At 39.1% G+C, this 27,780-nt stretch overlaps 1 protein-coding gene across 4 annotated transcripts in view; it reads left to right on the top strand.

The window, feature by feature from the left end:
- The window catches only part of LOC120775654, a 51,883-nt gene extending 29,268 nt beyond the window's left edge, over window positions 1-22,615 (top strand). For all 4 annotated transcript variants that reach the window (XM_040105914.1, XM_040105915.1, XM_040105916.1 and 1 more), the window contains 7 exons: window positions 13,211-13,323; window positions 15,465-15,613; window positions 15,679-15,919; window positions 15,989-16,250; window positions 16,306-16,405; window positions 16,482-16,656; window positions 20,066-22,615. In XM_040105914.1, the coding sequence (XP_039961848.1) occupies window positions 13,211-13,323; window positions 15,465-15,613; window positions 15,679-15,919; window positions 15,989-16,250; window positions 16,306-16,405; window positions 16,482-16,656; window positions 20,066-21,619 (2,594 nt within the window). In that variant the 3' untranslated portion in view covers window positions 21,620-22,615. The remainder of the gene's footprint in view (window positions 1-13,210; window positions 13,324-15,464; window positions 15,614-15,678; window positions 15,920-15,988; window positions 16,251-16,305; window positions 16,406-16,481; window positions 16,657-20,065) is intronic.
- The last annotated feature ends 5,165 nt before the right edge of the window (window positions 22,616-27,780 follow it).

Below are 27,780 nucleotides of genomic sequence, written 5' to 3'. Positions count from 1 at the left end.
TTTAACAATTATATTTCTTGAACTTAAACTCTCCACTTATAGCTTTACCCACTTATGTAATTGCGTTTGAGATGAATGCATTGCCTTGCAGATTTTCTAAATTGTTTCCAATGCAACCATTAGCATCTGAATTTCCAAATCGGTTAATTTACGTTGTTGAATTAATTTTCAATTCCTGAATCTACTCAACCGCATCTAATAAGTATTTATAACTGTCTGAAGCTACTGTTGTTGCTGCCGGTGTCGAAGAAGATGCTGGGCGTGTTCAACCCGTCTGTGAGAGTGCAGCTGCATCGCGGTTTTATTGCGTGAGGAAACCACTGAATTTACCTACAATTAAAGCTTATACAATGCAACACATGAGAGTCGATGAGGCAATTACTGTTAAAAACAAGTAAAAATTCAAAATTAATCAAATTAACTTTAATGAAATAAAATAATTAAAACAACTATTGCTTTGAATCTTCGGTATTTCCGCGAAGAGTCAAAGGGGTAAAGTTTTGTGGGTCAATGCACGTCTCTGTCGACATCGTGCTGAGCCAAAGCGAAAACTAACAAAACAGACACATCTAGATACTTTGTGATGACACATGACGTATTGTCAAAGCAAAGCTATATCCAATAACAAAAATCGATTTAGCCTCTGCACAACAAGAGTTAGCCATGCAACTGCTTTATTACTCTTTTGCGGCACAAATTTGCATTTTCGACAAAACTCACCGAATTCAAATTTCACCGTCACGTTGTTGCGCCGCATTGTGACAGTAGAGTCTTTTGAATTTACTATATAGCAAGTATTGTATAACGGGTCCATCAATATGTACATGTGTCAAGTTGAGTTTAGGATTGAGTCTTATGACTGCTCCATCAGTTTTGGATATTTTCACTGATTATAGTTTCTTTGGTTCTCTGTAACTGATCGAGACCTAACCCAGATAAACCTCAATAGTCTCCTAATGATAATTATTTTATTTAAGGGAAATATGAGGTCGACTCAACTATTAAAGTTGATTGTAAACTGCCTTATGGAAATATTCAGTTTCTCCAACCATTGTTTAGTGAGCATAATTAAGCTTTTAACCAATTATCTCGGTCGAAGAAAATCCTTTTCTTTTATCTCAACGAATATTCAAATTGTGGAATCTTATAAATGTTACGCTTCCGCGTTTGGCGTTTGCGATCGAAGCTCTGCCAAACGGTTGACCCTGTGCCACACGTGAGTTGGGATCTCTGGTTTATTTGGCGTCGTGCGTTGAACCAATGTGTGATGCGAGTAGCGTCTCAGATTCAACTTTCTTATGGAAATCCAGTTGCAAAGAGACTGCAAATAATGCGTTCACATTGAATGTCATTTGTGTGTTTTGTCTGATTTTGATATATGAGCACATGTTATTATGGTTGTCGCAGCAAAGCCGATGCAACAATGCATGCAACGAAATGCGGAATGAAATATGACAGCGATTTACATGATTGCCTCTTTTTTCCGGCTATAAGGTTCGAGCTACCATATGGTGAGTTGAATTGCCTCTCCTCAACCGCCGTCTCACCCATTTGTCTAATTCGAGGCTGGCATATTAATTCAATTGAAACGTTTTTATTGTCGCATCCGAATGCCATAAAAGTGAAAACGAGGCGTGGAGTCGCGGGAACAATACTTAGCCAGCGGCAGTCGGTATGTCGCGCGTTAGGCTTAAGTTTTCCACTCCAAACTCCATGTGTCGCTTCGTGGAATGCTACAATGCCACATGAGATATGCTTTAAACGGCACTTAAAATTGTTGGCAACTTTTCATTGTGTTCATTTCTCATTACAATTTGTTATGCTTGCGTTAAAAGGATAGACGGAGCGTGTGACGTGTGTGCATTTTCACCTGTGTCTTATAGCTTTTCAGGCTGCACTCATTAATGTTATCTTTATCACCTTCATTGTTGTTGGGTCGGGTGAAGCTCACTTTTGATGGCGTGAGAATACTTGCTGATGGAAGCCTTTGCGGTCGGTTTGGGGAAGGGGGCCTTTACTGTATCCGCATGTGCGTGCTCGCGTGTGTATGCTTGTTTTAAGTTTTTTTAGCAAATGTATTTTTAATTGAGACATCATTTCTGTTTATAACCGCGTTTTTGTTGCTATTTTTATTGTTCTTCTCTTACTGACGTGGTGGCGAGCGGAATGCTGCACTTGTCGTATTATACTATCGAAAGAAATGCAAATCACTCAGGCTGTGGCTACGGTTGCGGCGGTCGAGTAAAAGTGAAACGCCAGGAATTCAGGTGAAACGAACACAAACGCTGACAATGAGCGCAGAAAATGTGCAAACGGTCACTTCCATGTGCGCTCGTTTTGGCGTGAGTGTGTCGATGTTTGTAGTGTTTGGTTGCATGCCGCATGCACGGCATTTTAGAAATTGTGTGAGCTCCTGCTCCAGCTGGCGTTTTATTCCGCCCACATGAACACGGCGAAAAGTACTTGGGCACAGAGAATCTTCGCAGAGACAGTGCGCATTCCGTTGCATGCGTGATTCATGTAAAATGTATTGCGATGTTGTATAACCGTCACGGCCATTCCTTCTATGTGCCTCGCTCTAGCATCAAACTAACTAAGATTCACAGTCATTTTCGAGTAACTTGGCAGTTATTATCACCGTTAGCCTATTGATGAGCCATTTGAAGTTTGGTTCTATAGCGGTCACACACATACACAAAAATATTTTCATAATTAATGAAGCTTTGTCTGCGATAATAAGCAACATACTTATGATATGTGTGCACGTATTTATTTCGTTGGAATTTTTTGTTCGACTGCATAATTGATGACACACCAAAACTATACAATGGCGTGCGTGTTTTTCAAGTTTAATATCTTTAGCTTCTAAAGAAAAGCCAATACAATTTTCATAAATTATTGTCATTTTCGAAAGCGTTTAGAATTAATTTTGAACAGATTTTACTTATACCTATACTCATACTTATACTTATACTTATACTTATACTTATACTTATACTTATACTTATACTTATACTTATACTTATACTTATACTTATACTTATACTTATACTTATACTTATACTTATACTTATACTTATACTTATACTTATACTTATACTTATACTTATACTTATACTTATACCTATACTCATACTTATACTTATACTTATACTTATACTTATACTTATACTTATACTTATACTTATACTTATACTTATACTTATACTTATACTTTATACTTATACTTTATACTTATACTTATACTTATATTTATACTTATACTCTTTATACTTATACTTTATAATACTTATATTTATACTACTATACTCTTATACTTATACTTACTATATACTTTATACTCTTATACTTTATACTTATACTTATATATATACTTATACTTATACTTATACTTATACTTATACTTATACTTATACTTATACTTATACTTATACTTATACTTATTATACTTATACTTATACTTATGCTTATACTTATACTTATACTTATACTTATACTTATACTTATACTTATACTTATACTTATACTTATACTTATACTTATACTTATACTTATACTTATACTTATACTTATACTTATACTTATACTTATACTTATACTTATACTTATGCTTATACTTATACTTATACTTATACTTATACTTATACTTATACTTATACTTATACTGGCCGCAGCTTAGATGCGAAATAACGGTAAATCGATTATCCTGCACCGACTAAGGTTAACGTGATGTTAGAAGTCGCTTTTGTGGCATCGGCGATTTTTATTGCTGTACCTGCCTATTTGCATTAATGAAGAGCTAACAAATTTGTGTGCAACGGTTCGCTTTATTTGAAATATGTCGAATCGCTGATAAAAAATTGGCAAATCAGCAAAGAAGAAATCAGCAAAGAAGACTGCAAATTGGGAAATGTGTGGTCGCGACGGCTCCTGGGGGGTTGGTGGCATTCTGCTAAAACTTGCTGCGTGGTTCACTGCAGGTGCGTCAGCGCGTACATTTTTGGCAACTTGGCCACTTGCTGTTGGTCCAACTATATGAAACCAGTTTTGTTGCTTTTAGGCATTCCCCCAATGATGCTGTCACTCGTGCGCACTTATAAAAGAAGCGCGTCTAATTTGTGTGCCTCTTTTTAGAAAATTCATAAATAGTTTTGGCACAAATTCGAAGAGGTACATCTTTTCCTGACCCCCATCGTTGATGTATGGACAGCGATCTGTTACGTCTGGGCACTGGTCGTTTCACCAGAAAACTAAATGCTGAAAATGCTGACATCGTGGCCCCCTTCTCTGCCATTTGGTGCGTCATTCTGTCACTCGAAAATGGTTACGAAGAAAGTTGAATTGACCTTTTTGGCGATGATGGGTGGAAAGCGCGTTTGGCTTGCTTTGCCCACCTACGGACCAACACCGCTTATGATTAAGCCTTCAGCGCGGACTTGTCGCGTCCGAAAGTGGTTACTTGGCAAAATTAAATATGTTGGAAGCAGTTAAAAGAATATTTAGTAGTGTGTGTGGTAAGTCTTGGTAGCAGCTGCGCTGAGCGGTTTGTTGCGGTTATACCACATCTTGGGAATATTTTGGTTCCGAATTTGAGGCTAAGCTCATGCTTACACGCTTATCATTGTTTGCTGGCGAAATTCCAATTCTTGCGTGCTCAAAGACTCATACGACTGGTGTGAAAGTGCCAGGCTAATCTATGACGCTCACATTGCCGAGAACTGAAACCTGCTCTTTGCACCCAGTTGACTATATGTTCCTTAGCGCTGTGCAGTTAAGCGACCACAGAAGCATGTAGTCATTTTCTTGTTTGTGGAGGAAAGATGCGACTTCAGACAACTTAAAGCATGTTTGAATGCGCGTACATGCGCTGTATTATGTGCGAGAAAATGTGTGAGGCATGTAAGCTATGCTTTTCCTTTCTAAACTGGCATCTTCAATAGTGAGAAAGTGACATATGAAGTGACAAACGTCTTTTAATCAATAATTAATAACTTCTTTTTATTTCTATTTTAAATAATGAACTTAAATTAAATATGAATAAGGAATTTAAACTTGAACGCAGTGGTCTACCAGCTGAACCAACTGGTCTTTTTCTTCTGTACCTCCCGTTGCGCGTACAGTTTGCGCAGGAAATTTTCCACTGTTGGCTCAGGATTAGCGCGCTTTGACTTGAATCGCGTCTTGCGCTGTATCTTGCGCGTTCCCTTGCGAATTTGCTTCATTAGGCGCCTAACGTAGCGATTAAATTGTTTCATACTTATCAATCGCGCCTCATCCACCTCGCTTCCGGACATCATCAAATCATTATCAGCGCGTTGCTTGTTCGCCTTCCGTACAGCCAAGTCGCCATCTAACGCTCTTTCGGCTGGTATGATGTCTAATTTGGTGTAAGTCGACGCAAGTGGTCCATTGATAGGCGAGAATGCAAGAATGTAATAGCCGCGAGAGCTCAGAGCACGAGATCCCCGTTGGCGGTTAGTTCGTGGCTCTACTTCCGCCGGGACGTCTTCGTCTACTGTGGCGTCTGCGCTTTGAGAGTTCTTCTCGTTGTGTGCTCCCATTGCTTGCGACGGGAAGGATATCATCTGCACCAGCTTATTTATATCCTCATCACTCAACGCGTCACTGTTTTCTTGCGCACTGCTCTCTATACTACGTCCCAAACGTGTTGTCTGCATCGACGATGCTGCACCACCTGCTGCTGCACTAACATTCAAAGCCTCTTTGTTGATATCATCATGCAACATAAATAACTCATTTACGTCATTGTCATTCACTGCCAACTCCAAAATTTCGAATTGAGGTTCTTGTGGTAGCACCGCACTTTCCGCATTTGGTACTGTTTTTTCATGGACTTCAGCTACTTGACCTTCAATCGAAAGTACCTGAGGTATACCATTAACACCCATATCGGACTTAGTGTCTATATCAGTGGCAGTGGTTGTAGCAGCTAAGACCACAACCAGCAACCAGCAGTACGAAACGCAACGCACTGAATTCATTGCTTGATTTTTTCACGAATGTGCTACGATCAATTAACACTTTGAACGCTCGATTTGCAGGCGAAATCCAAATTAACTAAACACCGCACAGAAGTCACGCTAACTTTTATACCTTCTGGGCTGCTGTGCTGCACCAGAGCTTAGTGTGCAAAGATGCCGGTGGAATTTTTGTCAAACCATCGCGTGAAAGCAGCCAAAGAGACAACGGGCTTGTTGTTGTTTTAAAATTTCACTTTTTTCGGTTTTTTTTTGCGTTGTTTTTGCACTACGAATGTGTGTTTTAACTGCCTTCTGCCATATGTCAACCTCAACAATATAGTGCACAGGACCGTGAATGCGAAAATCGGCCAGAACCAATCAAATCTAAAATCGACAAAAAAAGATTTTGCCGTTGCTTGTTTAAGACTTTGGTAGAATCGTTTAGAATGTTACCAGCTTTTTTGTTACATAAAGTATAATACACATATCCCACAAATACACAGAGATGAATTAGTCATTCCACTAAATTCCGAATGCAAATTGAGCTGGGGTTTCTCAATTTCTCTTTCCATTTCTTTTTCGTTGAGAGAAAAGGAAATCGAACACACGCACACACTAAAGGCCGGAGTCATTCTCGGGGAACTCAAAAAAAAAAAAAATACATTTGAACACTATACGAGTTCGCTATTTTTGTAAATCAGTTTTGAGCACTTTTGTCACCATTACCGGAAGCAATTAACATTAAACCGATCTCCATTGGTGTCGTATCCACGTGAGTGAAATTTGTGCCTTTCTCACACAAACATCAATTTCAAAAACATATCACACCAGTCAATGGTCGAAGGCAATTTACATACATACATAAATACTTTACTCATATGAAGCTGAAGCTAAAACCGGTACATTAGCTGGATGCCTTGAGAGCTTTCGACTCTTGCATAATTGGTGCGTATAAGGCTGAGTGGAATGATAGCGTCTTTAGTCTTAGCTAGTCAGTGAACTTTTGAATAATCACATACAAATGGTCATAAGAGGAAATATGAATTTGTTTCCAATTAGTCGATTTCATTTGCTGATATTTAAATGAGTTTGCAGCGATTACGACACACACAGTTCAATTATGGAAAAGAAATTTGATTTCTTCAACCATTTAATTACATTGGTTGTCTAAAACAAATACACTGACATACAAAGGTACACAGTTACTAATATAATTAAAGGTAAAGGCTTGACTCGCAGCTATCGAATTTTATCGGTGATTTCATACGAACCATTGGCTTATCTAGCATCCTCTGTATTCGTAAATAAGTCGACATATAAATTTAAACTCTGTTACGAGTTATTTATTCAATTTGTTAATTTGTACCATACCAGGATTCGTCACAAGAATTGAGTCATATGTAGTTTCTTCGCATAACACCGTCTCTTCTTGATGATTGTGCTCCGTCTTTCAGATGACAAAGTTGCAATATGACAAATGATCGAACGTTTTTGTTTAAAAAGCCACCAGCCGAAAATAGCATGTCTGGGTAAAAGTCACATGTAATTAGAAAGTTCATACATTTTTCGCTTCTTCACTCTTCTTCGCACACCAAATAAATACATAACCTAAATGTGAACCTTCGGTGTGACCCAGGTAATTAAGAATGGAAATCGATATTTACAATATAATTAATTTCGAGCCAGACGAGTAATCACTTTATGTGGCAAAAAAAATCACGATATTGTTTGACCTGAAACCGAAAAATCGCTCCATTAATTGCCAAATAAAAATATGTTTCTATCTAAAATACAGACATGTTGAAGGTGGTCCTAGAAAACCTCATTAATTTTAACATACGAAATAACAAGGTAAATGAAATTTGGCAATTTTTTCACCTCAAAATGGGTTAAGTGGATGGGATCAGCAAAAACGAAAGCATATGCTGCGGCTTCATGGTAATAATTAGTTCCATTGCTGAACTAACATAAACAATTCTTTGTATTAAATGTTTTTAATAATTAACTAATGTTACAAAATCGCTGCTTGTGCTACTTTGTAAAGCTCTCATTGAAAGTTTGTTATTTAATTAATTAATTTTAGTCCGCCAACTGCAAGTCATTTAAGTACATATATACAAGTAGTATAATCATTTAAGTAAACATACCGTATATATCATAAAATCAAATAAAAGAGATACTTTCACAAGGCAAGTGAAATATTTCGCAACTTTATTATAATATTATATTATATATATATATATACGAGATTTCGGATATCGGATTACTTTAGGCTAAATATGTTTGACTTATCCTTTAATGAAAAAGACTCCAGGTTTAAGTTTCAAATGTATGTATTCCAAAGAAAATGCGAGTTGTAAGGAGATACAATTTAAGATTTTCGATGCGTCAGTTAGTGAGTGGCAAAAGGATACTCTTTTACATAATTACATGGTTATTTGGTTTTTTTAATTCCTGTTTTGTGTGGAAAAATCTTTGAGAGATAAGGAAATAATTCGAATTTTTAGGTAACACCAAATATATGGAAAAGGTTCGACCATTCACCTACATGTATTTTTCTATATACTCATACATACTTGCTGGTAAAAGAACTGTGGAGTGTATTGTAATTGCTTATTCTAACGGTAGTTAATTACCGCGTTAGAAAGTTCTGGCGACACCCATCGATTGGAAGTTTGCATCAGTTCCCATATCTTTCAACGAGTTTGCCGACGACCCCATTGGCGAAATATACAAGCGAGTAGCAGTGGGTTTGCAGAGTTACCTCAAGACTACAGCGTTATGAAAACACTTTGTGGCAAAGAATAAACGGTAAAACAATGTATAAGGCATTTAATGGCATTTGCGCATGCGCGAGTTTGTACATGCATAATTTGCTAGTTCTGCGGCTCATGTGGACATGCTGCATTATGTGCGCTTCGAATGCAATGGAATGTGGCCTGACTGGGTTTCTTTATGGCCCACCGCTCGATTTTCCATTTGAATGAGTGAGAATAAGCGTGCTTTAGCTAGAATGTCATGTGGTGATGTGTGAGGTGTTGCTTGGGAGTTCTTGTGCACAAATACGCAGAAAGTGTTGCAAGCTGGCACACGCCCACGAAGCTCGGTATAATCGTTTGGAAAAGGCAAATACACTAGGGCGAAGACTATATGTAGCATTGTTGTTTGCTATATTGTCGGGCCTGCTGTATATGTGTTGACACTCATCAGAGCTGGGCAATAAAGTGAACGCCCGCGTGGGACGCACATGTCGGATACATTGCGCAATTATGGAGATACCGCCGCCATCGACGTTGCAGACTGTGAAGTTTTTGCAGTGATTTCGATTTAATTACGACATGTGACTTGCCGGATGAAGTGTAGTGGATTTGCTGCTTGGAAGCTTTATTGTTGAGCCCAAGCCCATATAAAATGCTATCGAATACGCTGGCGCCTATGACTGTTGGTAGGTCAGTGGCGAGTGTAGGCGAGTGTAGGCGATACTGATTGATCGCACCGACCAGATCAATTTGTAATCATAAGATAGAAAAGTACCTATCCTTGCTGCCAAATCGGCATCCGAAAGATTAGTCTTTCAACAAAAGCCGCTTCAGCGGTTAAGCTGCCACCGGCCACGTGTCGTGTGGCTTGCCACTATTGCTATAAAAGCAATTGTTTGGTGAAAATTGATTGCAATACCATTCGAAAGGAAAAACCAAAGAGAGGAACGCGACTTGAAGCGGTCATCCCCATATTTCCATGGTTTGCGTGAATATTGGCTCCATATGGAAATCCTTTGCCATTCACCGCGTTCAGCGCGTTAACGTGTTTCCTTAATTTGACTTCAATAACAACACAATCGACAGCGGCTCAGCATCTGCGTCTGTGCGGAATGGTATGGTGAAAAACACGCACCTTCAGTCGCGCCGATTTGTACTTTCACTTTCACATGCGCACGTACATACATAAATCTATTAGGTGTAAATGTGCACAATGACAAAATAGCGCGTCGCACAGGTGTTCGTGATGGTGTGCATAGCGGAAGATGCATACGTTGGGCGGGGAGGGCGATGCGCGGCGAGCTCTTGTACGAACTCTGCAATAAAATCAAAGCGCGCTTATTACGTGCGCACTTATGCCTCAGTGACAGCATCTATTATGAAATCCGCGCATTACGCACAACAGTCAGCGATAAACGGGACGCAACGACCATAGCGCTGAAGCAATAACCACATTGATGGTTTAACAAAATGCCATAATAATTCAGTAGCTCCTCAAAATGTGCACGACGCGCCGTCGCGTTAAAGAAAATGTAAGTAGCGGCTTGTTGTGGCGAGAGGTGCGGCACGTTAATATTGCATACGTAATTGCGGAGACAAGGAAAACAAGATTTATGGATGCACATAGCCTTATACAAACTGCTGGCAACCCACGAGTACTTTTCAGCCTCAGGTGCATGTGAAACCACTAAATTAAATGCGGTCTCCTTGACAACTTGGCTGCTCAGTTAAAATTGACAGAGTGTTTGATTTGCTTTTGATTGGCAAGCCATTGCGCTTGCAAAGCCTACGCTCCATAGTGCGTGCCGCAGTCAAGGTGAAAAGATAAAGGCTCTGCAGCTCAACGGGCGAGAGCACTTAGATAGCCGGCAGCCGATAATAATGTCTTGTTGGCCGCGCCTCATGCGCAAATGTGTTGCTTACATGCTTGCGACTGAGCACAACACGGATGGGCTTAATTAAATTGACTTCAATGCACTTTTCGTTCACTTTTCATTGCAGTGGCCGGTTGCGTTCCGCCCTAAGCGAGAACCGAACCGAAGGTGAGACGAATCGGACTAAATGCATTCCTCTCTTTGTTTTCGCGACAGACATTCGGATAGTTCGCAGTTGCTTGAGTCTTTTACTCTCCAGCGGTGATGGAACAATATCTAGCACATTAGCTATGAAAATTGATAAAGCGGCTGCATATTCATTTTCTTCAGCGCTTACCTTTGATCAGGGCGCTTCCAGATGCATGTTGCAACATGCGCTTGCATCTCTAGGGCGTGTTTCTCCACGTTCGTTCGTTTTACTACTTTCATTAATCATTGTCGGTTAATTGTATCTAATATGCTTAGCCTTTGGTGGCTGCTTACACTCCTGAGACAAATCCAAAGTCATAAAATTAACAAATAACGGCATCATGTACTATTATGACGTGTAATAAGCATGAAAGGTCACATACAAGACTCAAATTTGCGGCTTCCACATCTCTTGTCTGCTTCGTTTTGCTGCCTCTCACACACGCATGCACACAAATGCACCTATGCACGCGCGCCTCTTTCTTCGCTGTCGCTTGTCGTATTTCCTTAGTTTTATGGACATATGCATATGCAAGTCTCGTTAGTGTCCACGGTGGTTGCCAAGTGTGGCACGATTAAGTGGCAACGCGCGCAGCTCTGCTGTCGACGATAATTGTGTGGCCTGGTCGGTCGGACCATGGTCGGGTGCGCTGTGTAGCGGTCACCTGCGAACGTCGCCGATGCAAGTCGCATTTGTTCAACTCACTTGTATTTGTGGATGTGTGTGTGTATTTGTAATTGATGCCGCAGTCAGTCGTTAGTGGCAAGTGATGATACGCAGGTTAAGAAGTCGCAATGAAATTAAGTTGGAAGTAAATGGAAAATTTAATTGCTGATAGTTTGAATTTCTTTTTATTTAATTCGCAAAATTTACGAGTGTTTAAAGCATCGCTTCTTCACATACATATGTACATACAACGAGTAGGGAAAAATATGCAAACACCTCTCTGATGGGTGGGTTAAAAAATAAAGTATGGTTTGTAATGCTCGTATGTGTTTATGAAAACTGTGTCGAAATGAACACCTGAATAGTTGTTCATGGCATTTGCTTATCTTTGCCTGGAAAGTTTATTGAAGGTAAATGTTTCCCTCTCCGGTGTTTTTATTGATTACCGTTTGACATTGGTTTAATAATAGTTTTAACTAACTTTTTTTATAGTTCTGCCGTTTTACAGACTTGTATTTAACAAGTGGGTTTGAACAGTAACCTTTTCGTAATCACGTTACTGGTAGCGATCACTTCTATTACTATATAGGATAATTTGTTTAGCTTTTAAATAAAAGTTTGGTGAAAGGCTTGGAGTATTTCACAATTTAATGTTCCTAAGAAGTTTGACTCCTTTTATTTATTTCAATAAAAACCTATCTGTTGCGGTGTAGTAAACTAATTCGAGCTTGTTCATTACGTTGTTTGTTAATTAGTATACAAACCGTGTTGCTAGACAGAAGGCATAAATCGTTCAGAGGGAAGCGAATAACGGCTTTGGTAAATTAATTTTTTTGTCTTTCCTCGGTTGAAAATAATTGAATTGAATTCCTTTGAATAGCTTCTTTTATGAAATACGAACTTTAAGGCCGATGCATTTTAAAACTCACTTTTGCGTGGCCACCAATCCACAATGAAAGAAGACAATAAAAGAAGAACAAACCTATGAAGCTGTTTCCCACATACATACATACATATATCACTATCATAGCTATTTTTTCCACCTCGAGAAGCAATCAACTTCCTAACCCCATAATTCGATCTTCAAATGGTTTGAATACACACTTGCACACATACACGAATAACAAATAAATGACTTTGGATTCCTCCCGCGCCCCATTTAATTAAACAAACTCAATTAACCTGCATATCTGAGAGTGGCCGCTCCGGCGGTTGTTGGGGGAAGTTATGCCGTCTGCCTGTGTGTGGCTCATTGCAGTCACATTTTCGTACCTCGGCTCTTCGCCGAATCGGGTCAGTTGGAATTCTCGCTTGAATGGATTTAAGAAAACACCGGCATGGGTTGGCGAACTCTGTGGCTGATATTTGGCGTTTTCGGCTTGGCGATGCAGTGGTGTGTGCTCGTATGACGCCGTGTACACCGTTGGAGTGTAGCTGACCTCTCATATTTATGCGCTCGACTGCAGTGAGAAATAATGACCAAGTTGAGGTTTGGCTGCAGCTACGATGTCTGATGAAGTATGTTGTTGTTGCATATTAATTGACTGCCTTTATGTTGTAGCAAATAAATTGTGTTAATAAATATCGATTCGAGTAATTTAAATTGAAATTTCTCAGCTATTTTTAAAGCAAATCGCTAATACACACTTATACACATGCCAGATCGTAGATTGCTGTTATGCAAATTTATATAACATTCCTTGTTTGCTGATTCGTGTTTTTTTACCTTTTCCGTTGCAGACTTACAACTTGCCGCGGAGCTAGGCAAAACGCTGCTGGAGCGCAATAAAGAGCTCGAGTCGCTGGTCAAAGAGCTGAAGGGTACTATCGATGAGCAGCAACAGGAAATTGTGGTAAGTTGATGTGTAAATAGTAGTTGTGGCAAGCAGTTGCCGCAGCACGTAAGTGTCTACTCCAGATTCATTATCTGTATGGCGTATGGTGGCGCACGTCGGCCATTGCAACGCCGGCCCGCAGCCACAGGCCTTTAGCAATCAAATCATTGACCACCAACCGGGCGCTGCCTGTCCGGTACACCGTTGGCGCTTAAGTGCGTGGCTCGGTCGCAAGCTGACAGTCGTTTAAAATTCACACACACCAACATGTGGCACAGGAACGGGCAGGAGTATGCAATGTATTCACGAACAATTCTCATATTGTTTTTGTTGTTATTAGAGCATGCTAAAAACAAGACGCATGAATACTACTAGATAGCCGTATGCATACTTACATGCATACCAAATGTACTACATATTGATACACGCTGATGTGGAGGTATGTCGGTATATGCCTTCATACGAGTTTGTAGGAAAGAAGTAGTTATCCTTAATGTTGTTGGCATATTATTGTTGCTGTCGTTGCAAATTCTATGCATGCCAACCAGTCATTCGCCAGCCGCCAGCCGCCAGTCGCCAGTCAGCAGTTGTAAATTGCACTTGGTCAACCACATTCCAGCACCGGAGGACATGACTAGCAGTTTCCTAGCTGTATCGGCGTTCGTTGCTTTAAATTTTTTAATTGGGGCCAATTATGGAGTACAAATAGGCGAATGTTCAAACACGTGCACACTGTACATGCAAAAACCCTCGTGTGTTTAGACAGTTTATTTTCCAGATAATTTTCACATTTTTCTGATGCCTAAAGATTTAGTTTGAGTTCGGTTCTCCTTGCTCTCCTTGAAAGCGCATTATAGCGAGTTTCGCCCTAATCGAAATTTCGCGAATTATTTCGAAAGGGCTGAGTAGCATTTAAAAGTCAGAATTCTTTATAAAATTGTTGTTGTCAAAATTGGTGAAGGTCTCTTCTAACAAAAATGGCATATAAGGTTCAGTTTCAATGAATAAATTTAAAGATTTATTCACAAGCATTGCGAGCAATTCACATTGAGTGTAAATACTTTTGCGCAAATTGATTTTTGAAATCGATTACAACCTCGAGATTTCGATTAACTTGCATTTAGGTCGGAAACCGTTTGAGTTGAGTGCATAACGGTACCGCACGCTTGCATGGCTGGGGAAATAAAAGTGCCAGGCATCATAGTGCAACGCCGTGGCGGCTCGAAGCATTAAACGCATTCATATAAACAGCTATGTTCCAATTCGGGCATATGTGTGTATGTGTATGTAAGCTTGTCCATTTACGAGAATATGTGCTGTGCCGCTCTGAATGCGCCGCGTGAGAGGGTTGCGCTTCATTAAGTTGCCACTACACAAATCCTGAGGCGCCACCGACTTAAGCATTACAAGAAAAAGACGTTGCAGCTGCGCCAATAACGACAATAGCTGCAACTCAATCAGGCGTGACTGTTGGCCGCGTTTCGCCGCCGGTTTGCGCGCCACAGATGCTGGAGGTGCTGAAGGCGCTGCTGCCATCTGAAACATTTTCGATTACATGAAATTTCACCTGAAATTAAAATATTCAATTTTGTGTTTTGGTTTTTTCCAAACACGGACTCACTGTTCGAATGTGTGTGTCGTGGCTGTGTTCCGTGTTCAAGTGGAAAGTAGTGTCTTAACTTGCAAATTCGCCAAATATAACTCCTTTGTGGTTGTTGCTCAATTGTATTGCTTGTTAGTCTACTTATCGTTGTAGTTGTTGTTACCGTTGGTTGCAGCTGAAACATGTGTAAAAGCCTTTTATTTGTTTTTATTATTTGCATTGCCCAAGCAAAATGAATCGAATGCCAAAAGCACATTTAAGAGAAGTAAAGTAAAGCGCGACTGACCCATTTAACGCACGAACGCCTGTGGATGACGCGAGCGACGTATGCCACAACTGACAGCTGCAGGCCACGCCATTAGCGCGTGAATGCGCCTTGATGTCTCTGCCGCGTCAGCAGAGGGCGACTTCCGCACTCTCAAGCCAAACTGCGCGGTGTCGAGATGCAAAAATAGCATATCCCATTCCACGTATCGCATTCCGCTCCTAAAAACAAAAGTAAAGAAAATAATAAGAACAAACTTTTAATTGTCTCTATTTTTGTTCATTCGTATAGTACTTGAAGAAACACACGACCGCATTGCGCGAGGTCAATGACACGCGTCTGAAAGTGTATGAGCAATTGGATATTGGCATACAGGATCTGGAGCGCGCCAACCAGCGTTTGACCGCTGAGAATACCAGCGACAAGAAGCATATTAAAACGTGAGTTGGATGCTGTTGATTAGGCAAATTGGTCATTTCCATTCCATTTCAATTGTCTACCACAGGCTTGTACAAAATATCGAGGCACTTGAGGCGCGTCAAGATGAGCTCAATAAACAATTGGAGGAGCTCCGTCAAGCGCTCTCAATGGAGCGGCGAAAGAACGAACGTCTCAGCAGTGCCAACGAGAGACGCAATGCCGCCGGTCTGGCCAATGACTCCCATAGGAACAATGGAGTGCTGGATGGTAGTGCGGTCGAAGAGCCTAGTTCAACCAGCAATAGCAACGAAAACAATAGTGAAGTGGTAAGTTCTGTGTCCTAACTGTACCTTTAATATGCACATATGATTGATTTTGCGTATGTTTTCCAATAGTGCTTTGAAGCCAACACCACGGCGCCTGAGAACTGTAGTTTTGCGTTCCGATCGACGGCGCCCGCGGACAGCAAAGCTAATTCAACGAGTATCGGCGCCCACCAGAGTCATGACAATTCGATGGCGTTGAGTGACTTGGTGTGCAGCGCAGATGACGGTGAAGAAATTATAAAGCTTGTCAATGACTTAGAGATGACGAAAAAGGCGTTTTTGGCCGAGCAACAACGTTGCACAGAGTTGGAAGAGCAACTAGTCGCCATAAGTGAGTAGATGGCTTATTTTGTTCGTTTTTATAATCCAATACCCATTCCATGCAGTTCAAGAGAATCAAATGTTGCAAAGCCGATTGGCGAACAATAGTCCCAACGAGGAGATGCGGTCAATGCAAGAGGAGCTTTCCGTATTGGATGAAGTGCGGTGAGTGGTCATGATGTGGCCGGATGAATGTAAAACTATTTACAAATTGGAAACTATACTGTTGTTTGTGTTGCAGGCAAGGAAAGATGTGCAGTCGCTGCATGCGCGTTGTTGAGGAGCGTGGCACCATTGGTGACGAGCAGTCGTCACTAGCCCCCACTGAGGAGTACCACGAGGATGAGGAGCGAAGTTTGCTTGATAACGGTAGCGAATGCTCACAGGCCGCCTACCGTCCCGGTGTATCGATTAAGGTGAGAAATTGTTTCTATTTCAAGACACTGCTCATTGACATAATGCGAGGCTTATGACATTTGCATTGATGCATTTGATGGTGAGGCTGGCTGCGCAAGCGCGCGCACTTCTAGTGGGGAAGCCATTATATTTGCTCTTGTAGCTGAAACATTCGCCTACGAGAAAAGGAAAACATATTATCACTTTCACTAAACCCAAACACAAACTCTTTCCAATATCTTAGAACCACCAATTTCCCCAACCTCAGCCAACTACTCACCCCAAGTGCCGTTCCAAACCAAAATTGTTATCACCAATATCATCGTTAATGGTTGTGTATTTATCGATACTTAAGAAATCATTCAAATTCGCTTAATTAAAAGATTACGAATCATTTTGCATTTATCACATTTATTTCAAGTTGCGTTTACATATTTACGTTTCTCATAACTTTATTATTTAGTACAAAGTTTTCTTGCCACTTTAATATTAAGAAAGTGTTTGCACACAACGACAAGCAATCTACCTTATTATGATTACTATTAAGAATTGTGCTACTTACCACACTTAGACGCTACTAATGGTATTACTATATTAACCGTTGAATATATTTACAAATATACATGTATGTTTATTTAGTTTGTAGTTATACATTGGTTATCATTAAACTAGAAGCATCTTTCATTTTTATGTGAATAAAATTATATTCGATTTTAAAAACTCACACCTTTCTATTCATTGTCTGTCACAATCCATCCATTCACACTCACATCACCGCCAGGAGCGTCGCTCGAGCTCTGATGCCACGTTCACACTGCTTGCACAGTAAGGAATTAGTGTTTAAAATGGGTTTCATTTTATTACTAATTTTCGATTTTATCTGAATCCGAAAGAGGTAGGGACTTCGTATCCATCCGGAACAGTTTCTGATACTGATTTTCACAATTCGGTGATTTTTTGAAGATTTTCGATATACGAAGGTTAAAGGACAAACCTGGAAGACATTGGATGAGCAAATATTTTTAAATATATTTTCATATTTCCTAAAGCTGGATGAATGTGGCATAGCGCTTCTTTTCGTTCGAAGTTCGTGTTTCGGTTCTTTTATGCTATGCATTTCTGTGTGTATAACAACAACATGTATTGTGTGTGCTTTTGTGTTTACTTGTCTAACATTTATTTACTTTGTTTGTGCTAATCTCCTAATGTGTTAAAAGTTTGTAAAAACTGATGTTTGCGCAAGCCTGTAGCAGTGTCTCCGACTGCAGTTGTCGTCCGTCTAAGCGCTTTCCTTTAAATTTACTTATTCTAACCTTTGTATGTACATATTTTCACCAACACTTTTGCATCACGACAAAAACAATTTTACTGTCTTTATAATTTCTACATGTGTGTTTTTCGGCTGTTTTTTGTTGTTTTTTTTACAAATATTTTGTTTCTGTTTTTCTTTAATTTCTAATTCAAGGCTGACAAAACGACGATTTGTCCGATTTGCAGCTCAAATGCCAACACAAAGTACCTGCAAGAACGTTTGCCACTCTCGTTAGACTCAATGCTTCTAAAGCATTGGCAGAAGACCATGAGAAAATTCAATGTTTTATGTTGGATTGCGAAATTTCTGCAATGGCCCGCCTTGTTCATTTGCCGTCTGATTAGTTCCATCCCAGATGATGAAGACTTCGCATTGACCTTTTGAAATGCGAGGCATATAACGCTGTCACGAAGCTACATACATACTTATACATATGTACATACGAGTACACATCACATGACTTGACTACCACTTACCTACCTGCTATTACATACAAACTTACTGGCATAGATATGCGACGAGAGCATATTCGATACATTTCCTATACATACAAACATACATATCCTTTGAATATGTACATATCTAACAGATGTATATGTATTTTGCATACATATATATCAAATTTAAATTATCTGTAATTAATTCTTAATTAAGTAAATATAACGTTAGATAGATAGTTAGAGCAGTAAACCGTTAGACGGTCGTTAGCCTAAGTGATCATTGTTAATATTCGCCATTTTTCTTGTTATTAATTTTTGTGTTAATCAATTTTTTAATATTTTACTATAATTGAGAAATGCAATTGTAAAAGTACTCACACAATTTACCTATATTCCGTTCAAGGGGATACATGGCAAAGCAAAAGTTATGGAGTGTCCATATTTAATTTCACTAGTGCCAACCATTGTTTTAAGTTTAGTGTCCAGCCTAGTTTTAGTTGTAAATGGCAAAATTTTCGTTTAACTCGAAACCGGTCCAGTGCCTACACACAAACTTACAAGCATTTATAAGAACAGTAAAACTAATTTATGTATTTATTTATGTTGCTATTAAGGTAAAAAAAAGAGAACGCAAGACCACAACCGCCCCCACCTATGCTTTCAATGTTCACTAACACTATTACATCTACTAAAATCAGCATTACTCACAATTACTTACTAATACCGCCTGCTCATGACTGAGGAGCCACGTATATTTTGCTTCATTCGATACACGGCAATAGGCTTACTAGTTTCCAAATTTTAAGCGTCTTACATTCAATAAAAAGCGCGAGTTCCGAGCGTATTAACACGACTGTTTTAAAATAATTAACTTGATCCGATCGCACCCATAACCCTTCAAAGGTAAAAGTTAATGAGACCTTCTCTAGATACAATACACTATACACAAACATGGCGAAATGAAACTTTTGAATGCTAACTCCCCGAATAATGATCTAAATAGAGCAGTACCCAATTTCACTAAAGTATTTATAACTTTTCTAACCTCAATTCTCATCTGATTTTCCCTCTCAAACTCTACATACACGTGCACCTGCCACTCAGTATCGGTCTTGTGTTCAGAAGTTTTTTTTATAATTTGGAAAAATATGTTCTTGATATATGTGAATTTAATGCTAATATAATGCAATGGAAAGGTTTTGTGATAATTTAATAATTAAAAATATATGATTACAAATATAATATCTGCATTGTTTAATTATTTGGTATACGAACGCATGAGTATTGGGTGAAAACCGTTAGGAATTTCAGAAAGCAGGAACAGCTGGACAAGTGGTGTACGTCCCCATACTCTGAACTAGTTTTGTCTTATTGTATTTTTATGCGTTTATATTTTCCCTTAGTTTTGCATGATTTCTGTGTGATTTGGTTTCTTCTTCGCTATTACATTTCGTTTCCGGCATTGTTATACTTGCTATTGTTAAAACTGTACTTTACTTCCTTTTTTCCCCACACATATACTTACATAACTTTTCCGAAGAACGCTATACGCTTTCTTCAACACAAACAATCACTAAATAATAATATAAACGAACTATGCCTTTGTCAAATCAACATGTAAAGCCATGCTCGCCTATTAACTATAACACAACCCAATTGTCCATCACCGTTTTCCAGGTATCTCAACGCATTGCTGACTCATTGGATCTGAGTATCCCCAGCAGCCCAAACCCGTACCGAGAATTGGTAGAGAAATACGAAGCTTTGCTTGAGGTTCAATGTTCGGCTATCGTGCGCAAGAATACTACCATGGGCGGCGCTGTCGGCAGTGGCAGTGGCAGTGGGGGTGACGGGATGTCACTCGCCGATGAGTTCCAATCGTCGGGTGAATTTAGTCAGTCACAAAAGTCGCACACGCTATCCTCCGTTGCCGATGAGACCGCAGCTGATGAGAGCTGTGGTGCTGGCTCGGCAGTTGGCAGTTCCTCTGCTGCCGAGGTGCAAAATGGCGGCGATTCTAGTTTACCTTCATCCAATGATGCCAACACCACTAAAATAGTGAACAGTACGAAGGATATGCGCGGTCGTACGCCTACTGAATACTCAGAGGCGGAAACTTCTTCTTCTGGTTATGCCGATGAAACTAGTAATAAGTCGACGCAGACAGAAAACCGACCTGGTTCTTTTCTTTGCACTATCGGTGATGGCGAGGTGTGCAAGTTTAGTATTTATGATGATGCCAGTCCAATTGAATCGCATTTCCGTAATCGTCCTGAATACAAGGAACTATTCAAAGAGATTTTCGCGGTACTGAAGAAAGCGGCTACTAATAAGGAAGAGGGAGAGAGATTGCCTTTGCTCGACGACACCGAACCAGCTGCTACTAGTACATGTACCGCCGCCAAGGTGCCGCCAGTGACACCTGCCAATGAGGAGCTGCCAATAGGTTTCGAAGATGACGCACAAAGCATTATTTCATCAGCGGTGTCCGAACAATCGTTTGCCATGTCCGAGTGTATAACCAAGTTGGAACGCAGGACCGCGAAGAAGCACATCATCGAGAAGAATCAAGAAAATCAACCCCCATCGCTGCTGGGCACTTCTATAACAACATTAGTTGTTGGCGGTAAATCGCCAATAGTTGAAAATGGTCGTGTTCTGACACCATTGAAACGGGAACCGCTCGAATATCTATCAGTGGGGGTAGGCATAAAGAAGAAAAATCGTCGTAAGAATCGCAACTTTAGCGGCGATCGCTCTGAGTCTCCAGCCACTCTGCCGTCACCACCACGCTTTTTCATTGCGAGTGGTAAGAAACGACGTGATGTTCGTCCATATGTCCAATCACCATTGGCGAACACCTCTTCCGATCAACCACGCTCCTCACGCAGCTCTGGCGGCGCACACTATGAATGGAGTGGCAACTCGATGGTCATTTACAATCGCAGTTTAAATTCACCTGGCACGCAGTCGTCATTACGGGGACGAGAAATGGATTTGAGCAATCTTGAGTACCGACCTAGCTTCCTCTCCAGGGAACTAAATCAGCTGAAGAATTTGGAGATGTCGTACGCCGAGGTTCTGCGCAGCGCCGATAGTTGCAAGCACAGCCACTGCCAATCGGCCTCACATCACCACCACCACCATCATTCACAGCAACAGCAGCAGCAACATCACTCACAGCAAAAGCAACACAAACAACAAAAACTGCAGCGAAATCGCAAAAACTAAGCAAGTAGAGACAAATGAGCAAGCAGGTATTTTTCGGCAACGAAAAGTCCTTTCCCCATTGTCAACTCTGCATTTGATTTCCGCTCAATATCCATAATTGGATTTATGTAACCTAAAAAATACAAAATTAAGAACATAAGAACAATTACATACATACATACATGTATAAGCGTACTAGCCCTAATTAGTATTTGAATAGTTTGAAGAAGTAAACTTTTTGCCCCCACCCAACTAGTTAGGAAAAGCGAAGAGAAGCACAGCAGTAACACAGAAACTGAAACAGTAAAAAAAACAATAAACAGAATCATATATACATATGTATAACAAACCATAATAGTCTTACGACTAATTCAATGTAAACTCGTAAAAGGACATTACAATATACACAAGCACTCTAATGAGAAGCAACTGCTAAATTTGGAGTCCTAAACAATATATACACATACACACATGAGCTATAACTGTAATAATGATTCCCATTCAGTGTGTTTTCCGTGGAATGTCACAAATGTCAGAAGTTCAGTCCAGGAGCAATGCGTCCCATTGTTTCATTGTTCCATGGTGTCTAGGTGTTTCGGCATGACCAAGCAGACAGGCAGCTATGAGAGAGGACAGTTGTAGAGTGCGGTGGGCGTGGTTTACGAATCCAACGCACAAGCCGCCATTTTCTATTTTTAATTAATTTAGTACCTTTTTGTAAATAGTACGCTTCAAAATTTAAACTAATTTTAACTGCTGTAAAAAGCAAATAATTTTTACCGGACAAAAATGATTGCGACCAGAAAATATTCAGCTCCACTTTGTTAACTACATATGTGAGATGCAGATGAATTAGAGTTTGTATTAACTATGATTAAATTATTTGTTTTTTTAAATTTCAAAAAGAGTATAGACGCTTTAGATACTGCTGTAATTACATTCTAATTTGGTTAGAATTTATTTCCCCACACATTCAAAGTTTGCCAAAAAAAGAAAAATAACACCAAAATTTTTTCTTGCTAAATTTATATTTAAATACTTTTATTCGATGTACTATAATTCCACCAGATTTTTAACATTTTTAAAAATCTAGAAAATAATTTTGAAAGAAAAAAATGAAATAAAACTGAGTAAATTGAAAATGTAAAGTAATGTATGCAAAAGAAAAGTCGGGCCGGCAGAACTGAGTAATAAATATGTAATAAGGACTATAACAACAACAATAAAGTAAAAACGTATCCCGACGTAAAAGAATAATAATAAAACATAAGTTGTTTAATTTGTACTAACAAACGAAGCGGTAAGTACGAATATTAGTAAAAATGTTTTAAATCATTATTTAGTTTTTGAGGGCTCGACTACTTCAGTAGTAGTCTAGAAGTTTTTTTCTCAACTTAAACCCGTTACATCAATATATTATTCTTAACTTTTCTTAAGCTTGTGGGTCTTGAAATGACATTAAAAGAAGGGGAGAAGGCTACTCTTTCATATTGCTCCTAAATTCAACACCAATTTATCTTTTCTTCGCCACTTTGAAGAAGACTTCGGAGATCTGTTACAATATCAATAAACCTGGGTATTTAATTCTCCTGTGAATTAATTACAAACAAAAAACCACTTGTTTTTTGTGACATGAACAGAAGAAAGCATTTAAAAATTGCCACAAATACAGATTTCTTCTATCACCTATAGTTTTTTTGCTATGAGGATTTTTGTTCAAAAAAAAAACAGCGATAGATATATGTATGTATTATTGTTATATTACTTTATTAACCAAAGTATCCCTTAAAATGTTACTGCCGATGGTTTTCGGCGATATTTTGTTTTTGGAGTATCCCTTAACAATGTCCAGCAGTAATCGACAAGCAAACTGGCACTCCACTTGCCTTGGTACCATTTCTCCATAGCAGAAATGTCTTGGTTTTAATAACGCTTTTAAAGCACTCCAGGCTCGTATATCAGTTTTATTGGGCATTTACTCAATTGTTTTATCTTTCATTAGTTCTCATATTTGCGGATCCACAAAAATGCTCTCCTTAATTTTTGCTTCACTGACCCTTAGAAATTTTTGTTTCAGATACAAGAACTCTCTTCCATTTCTGCAATGGACAGAAACTTAACAAAATTCATCATTAAACCCAATTTAATATGTAAAGGTGGTAGTAATACCTTTTTTAGTGCTTGACGTACTTCCTATATACTAGTTGCATTCCAAGAAGAAGGGCTATTACTTTTAGGTTTCCACATATTGCTCAACCATACTCAACATAACGGATGTGCTTTAAAAGAACTCTCATTTTCTCATATGATTCCTTCATACGAACCGCATGAGCTAAGGGCAAAGATGGAATCAATGAATAGACGCCAATCACGTGGATCATGTTTCTGTTCTAGTACGTTAAACAAAAGGTTAACTTCTGAACAGTATACTAGATCTCTTTCTTGAAGAAAGCAATTTGTGAGGTCTTTCTGCCTTTTTCTGTACGAAGTGATATTTACATCACTTTGGAGAAGGTTGCAACCTTTTAATCTGGATGCTAAATGTTCGGACTGCGATTTTGAAAGGCTTAGATCTCGAACTAAGACATTAAGTGCACCGTGTAAAATTAAAGTAAATAAAGTATTGGTTGTCATTTCCTTTGCGGTTTCTGTAACATCAAACGCTGTATACTTCAAACCAGCAGGAAGAACTGGTCTAAATCGTTCCTGATCGTATGAAACTATGAGATGATGAAATATGTATAATGAAAGTTTATGTATTGTAAAATCTAAAGCCGTAGGTTACAGAATATTAGTGGTTGATAGAAAAATTATGTTTTCAGATTTGACTTCAGGGTATCAAACTGCATTAGAAAGACGTAAGAATTTTCATAACACAAATTCTGTGTCTACCAGTGTTATCAATAAGATTACTTGGGACTGCTTGCCAAATTCCATTACTCTGCAATTGATTTCTAAGACCGTTAGTATTTGTTTTCGGTGTATATTTCTCTGCAAAAGCTTCAAATTACAGTTGCAACGAGTAGATTACTCGTTACTGTGCAGCTACGCTAATAAAGTGATGCCACATTTTTTAAGTGTTTATATAATATTGATATATAACAATTTATGCCGACAATTTAATATTCATATAAATATTAAAATAATTGAATAGTTTGTTTGAACGACGTGGGCATTGTGGAAAAAATTATGCTCGGGATGAAATTGCTCTTCTTAACGGTTATATCGTATTGGAAAAGAGAGACGAATAAGTTTAAAGCACAAAGCAGCGGCGGACAGTGGAATTTGGAGTGTGTGCGCCCTTTAATACAGACTTTGTTGAACTCCTGGCAGCCATGACCATGGACAGTAAAAATGGTGGAAATATGAGTGCTCATACAGTAAGAAATGACGCTCATGAGCAAAGTCTGGGTAATTGGAGCTTTTTACTTTTTGCTTTGTTGCAGAGTTGCGACGTAACTGATTGGAAGTGACGCACGTGCGCTGTGTAACTTGGAGAGTGGAAGATGAATGGCCGCTCCCCCGAACGAGGTGAAGAGAGAAAGCGTATAAGCATTTCCAAAAACTGTGGAACAGTTGCGAATTCTTTTCCAGTGTTGGGTAAAGCTTCAAGTGCAATAATGAGATTCCAGTTTATGATTTAGTTTTGCGTAATTTAAGATGAGAGGCGAGTGAACAGTAGCTTTAGAAGTGTTTCAAAATGAGTCAGACTCAAACGAGTAACGAAACAAACACGAATAAGAAATACAAATTAATATGAAAGATAATGGCTGTTGGATAGGTCATCGATAAATCGGCGGCAGCGTGTCTTTACTTAGTGTTTATCATTATCTGTTGCGTTCGTACCATAAATGGAATCCACTTACTCCCACAATATTAACGAGCATGGCGATAAAGCCGAATGAAAACAAAACGCTTAGCAACTGTGGATCTAATGCAATTGAAATGCAACGGCGTAAGCAAAATTAGAAATCTTGGGATCTTAGATATGTATCACCGGTTAATGTTTCATTTCAAAATCAACTAATAGAAGTATAGAAGAATCTAATTATATATTTAAATACCGCGATATTCTCTCTAGTCCTATACTTCCGATACATTTAAACAATAAAAGTTTAAATATTTGATAAAAGAGAGGCAGGCAAAACGAACTATTCGACAATAGATGAAAAAGTGCAAATACATACCTTATATAACGATATCTCTTCATTGAATTTGGATATGGTTAAGCAAATACAACCTTGAAGATTAAACAATTTTGATCAGTAGATTAGATAAGTATTCTAAAGCCGAAACCAACAGTACAGCATCAGTCTGCTTATTCTGTCTTATTTTAAGTGAGGTTGTTATTGGCAAAAACCAATTTATACATTCTTTAGGGTAATTCTATTTGTTGATTGTTCATTGCTTACTATCTAAATGCACTCTCTACCTTAGCGAAAATTTTTGCTATTTTTGATGAGCGCCTTAAGGCTGCACATTTCCTAGTTTTTAAATCCCCTATCTTCTTAGTTTCGTGCATTTACATACATTTATTTTCTTACGAGTCTTCAGTTTAAAGTCAAATGTCAGCATCTGATCAACTGATTTCTTTATCCACTCACTGTGATAGCACTTAAGTGTAAATCCCTATGCGTAGTTTGTGTGAATGAGTGAGAGGGTATGGCGGTTGTAAATTACGGTCGTTTACACCTTGAGGTGTCGTCGAGTGCTTGCATGAGCACTTCAACTGTCGCCGTAACACACTAATCACTCAATGGTCATTGAACCTATACGGGAACGAGCAGTGGTGCAGTAGTAGTTAGTTGTCATATCGAGAATTCAAAAGGGGGGACAGTGCAAATGACACTCTCCCCACAAGAGAGACACTATTGCTGTCAATTTGACAATGCGTCAATGATTGTGAAAAGAGAGGAAGGTTCAAGGATGACATGGCATGGGCCAGGTGATACAGATATCTTAAGTGCATCGGAAAACAAAGGACTGGATATGAAAACTAATAAAAACAAAAACAAAAAGGAATGAGACTGTGAAATTGAAGTTAGTACGAGTTCAAGTTTAATGAAATATAAAACACTTCTTGCCAGCGACTGATTGGTACTCCAGGTTCGTTCATATCTGTTTTCACTTCTTCTTTAACACATATACGGAAGCATATAAATGTGCTAATTTTAAGACGGTAAAAGTCGTTTTCGCTTTATAGCGAGTCAATTGGCCACTGCTTGCATTCTCATTGTGTTCGAAATGCCTCCTTTGTGATGGATATGTCAATTGCGTTGCACAATATCAACTAAACTACATAGACGCTTCCTCAATACATCGTTTACTGGAAATTGCAGAGTATCCTTTGTTGTCCGACTGCAGTCACCACACACCATTTGCCTGCAGTCACCACAATCATTCATTGTGATGTTGTTTCAATTTGGCAAGATCAAAGGTCACACAATGGCGTTCACACTCACACATTGATACATAACTTGTCCAGTGCGTACGTGATAACCTTTTCTTTGAACCCCATTCGTTTAGCTATAACATACATACATCGCACATGCGTATGTGTTCTAGTATTTGCAGATCCCAACTCACTGTATCTGTAATCGCTGTGGGTCTTATACTTGCCGCAAATATTTTCTCTACGCTCCTTTAAGCTGCGACTTCTTCCGGTGCATTTGTCATCCCCTACCCTTTCCGCTGCCAGACGATGCATTCGAAGTGACAGATTTTGAGGATTTATCGCTGCCATTAAGTGCAGCAGTGGAGCCACTTCAATTCACTACAAGCTACATTCTTCCATTCCAATGCATTCCACTGCATTCGTATTCGCATTATTAAAGTGCATGGCACTGACAAAGACTGAGGTCGCATTATAATTTAACATTCTTCTCTAGAATATAACTGATAAATTGTAAAAGAAGTCAAGAAAAGGGAAGAAACAAGTGGATATAGTAACTGAAGGCATTCTTATTCTTATTATTATGCTTATCGCATTTAAAGGATGTAAGCAAAAAATTCAACGGAGACATTTGGTATGGGGTTATGTATGTATAAATGATCAGGATGACGAGACAAGTTGAAAACCGGGTGAATATCTGCCTGTCTGTCTTTCCGTCCGCCCGATCGTGCAAGCTGTGCCGTGATATGCGCGTTTATTGGTACCAAAAATAAAAGTAATTGGACAACTG

Source organism: Bactrocera tryoni, chromosome 4 (assembly GCF_016617805.1).
Source record: "Bactrocera tryoni isolate S06 chromosome 4, CSIRO_BtryS06_freeze2, whole genome shotgun sequence".
Classification (NCBI taxonomy): domain Eukaryota; kingdom Metazoa; phylum Arthropoda; class Insecta; order Diptera; family Tephritidae; genus Bactrocera; species Bactrocera tryoni.
This window is presented reverse-complemented; position numbering and strand designations above follow the sequence as displayed.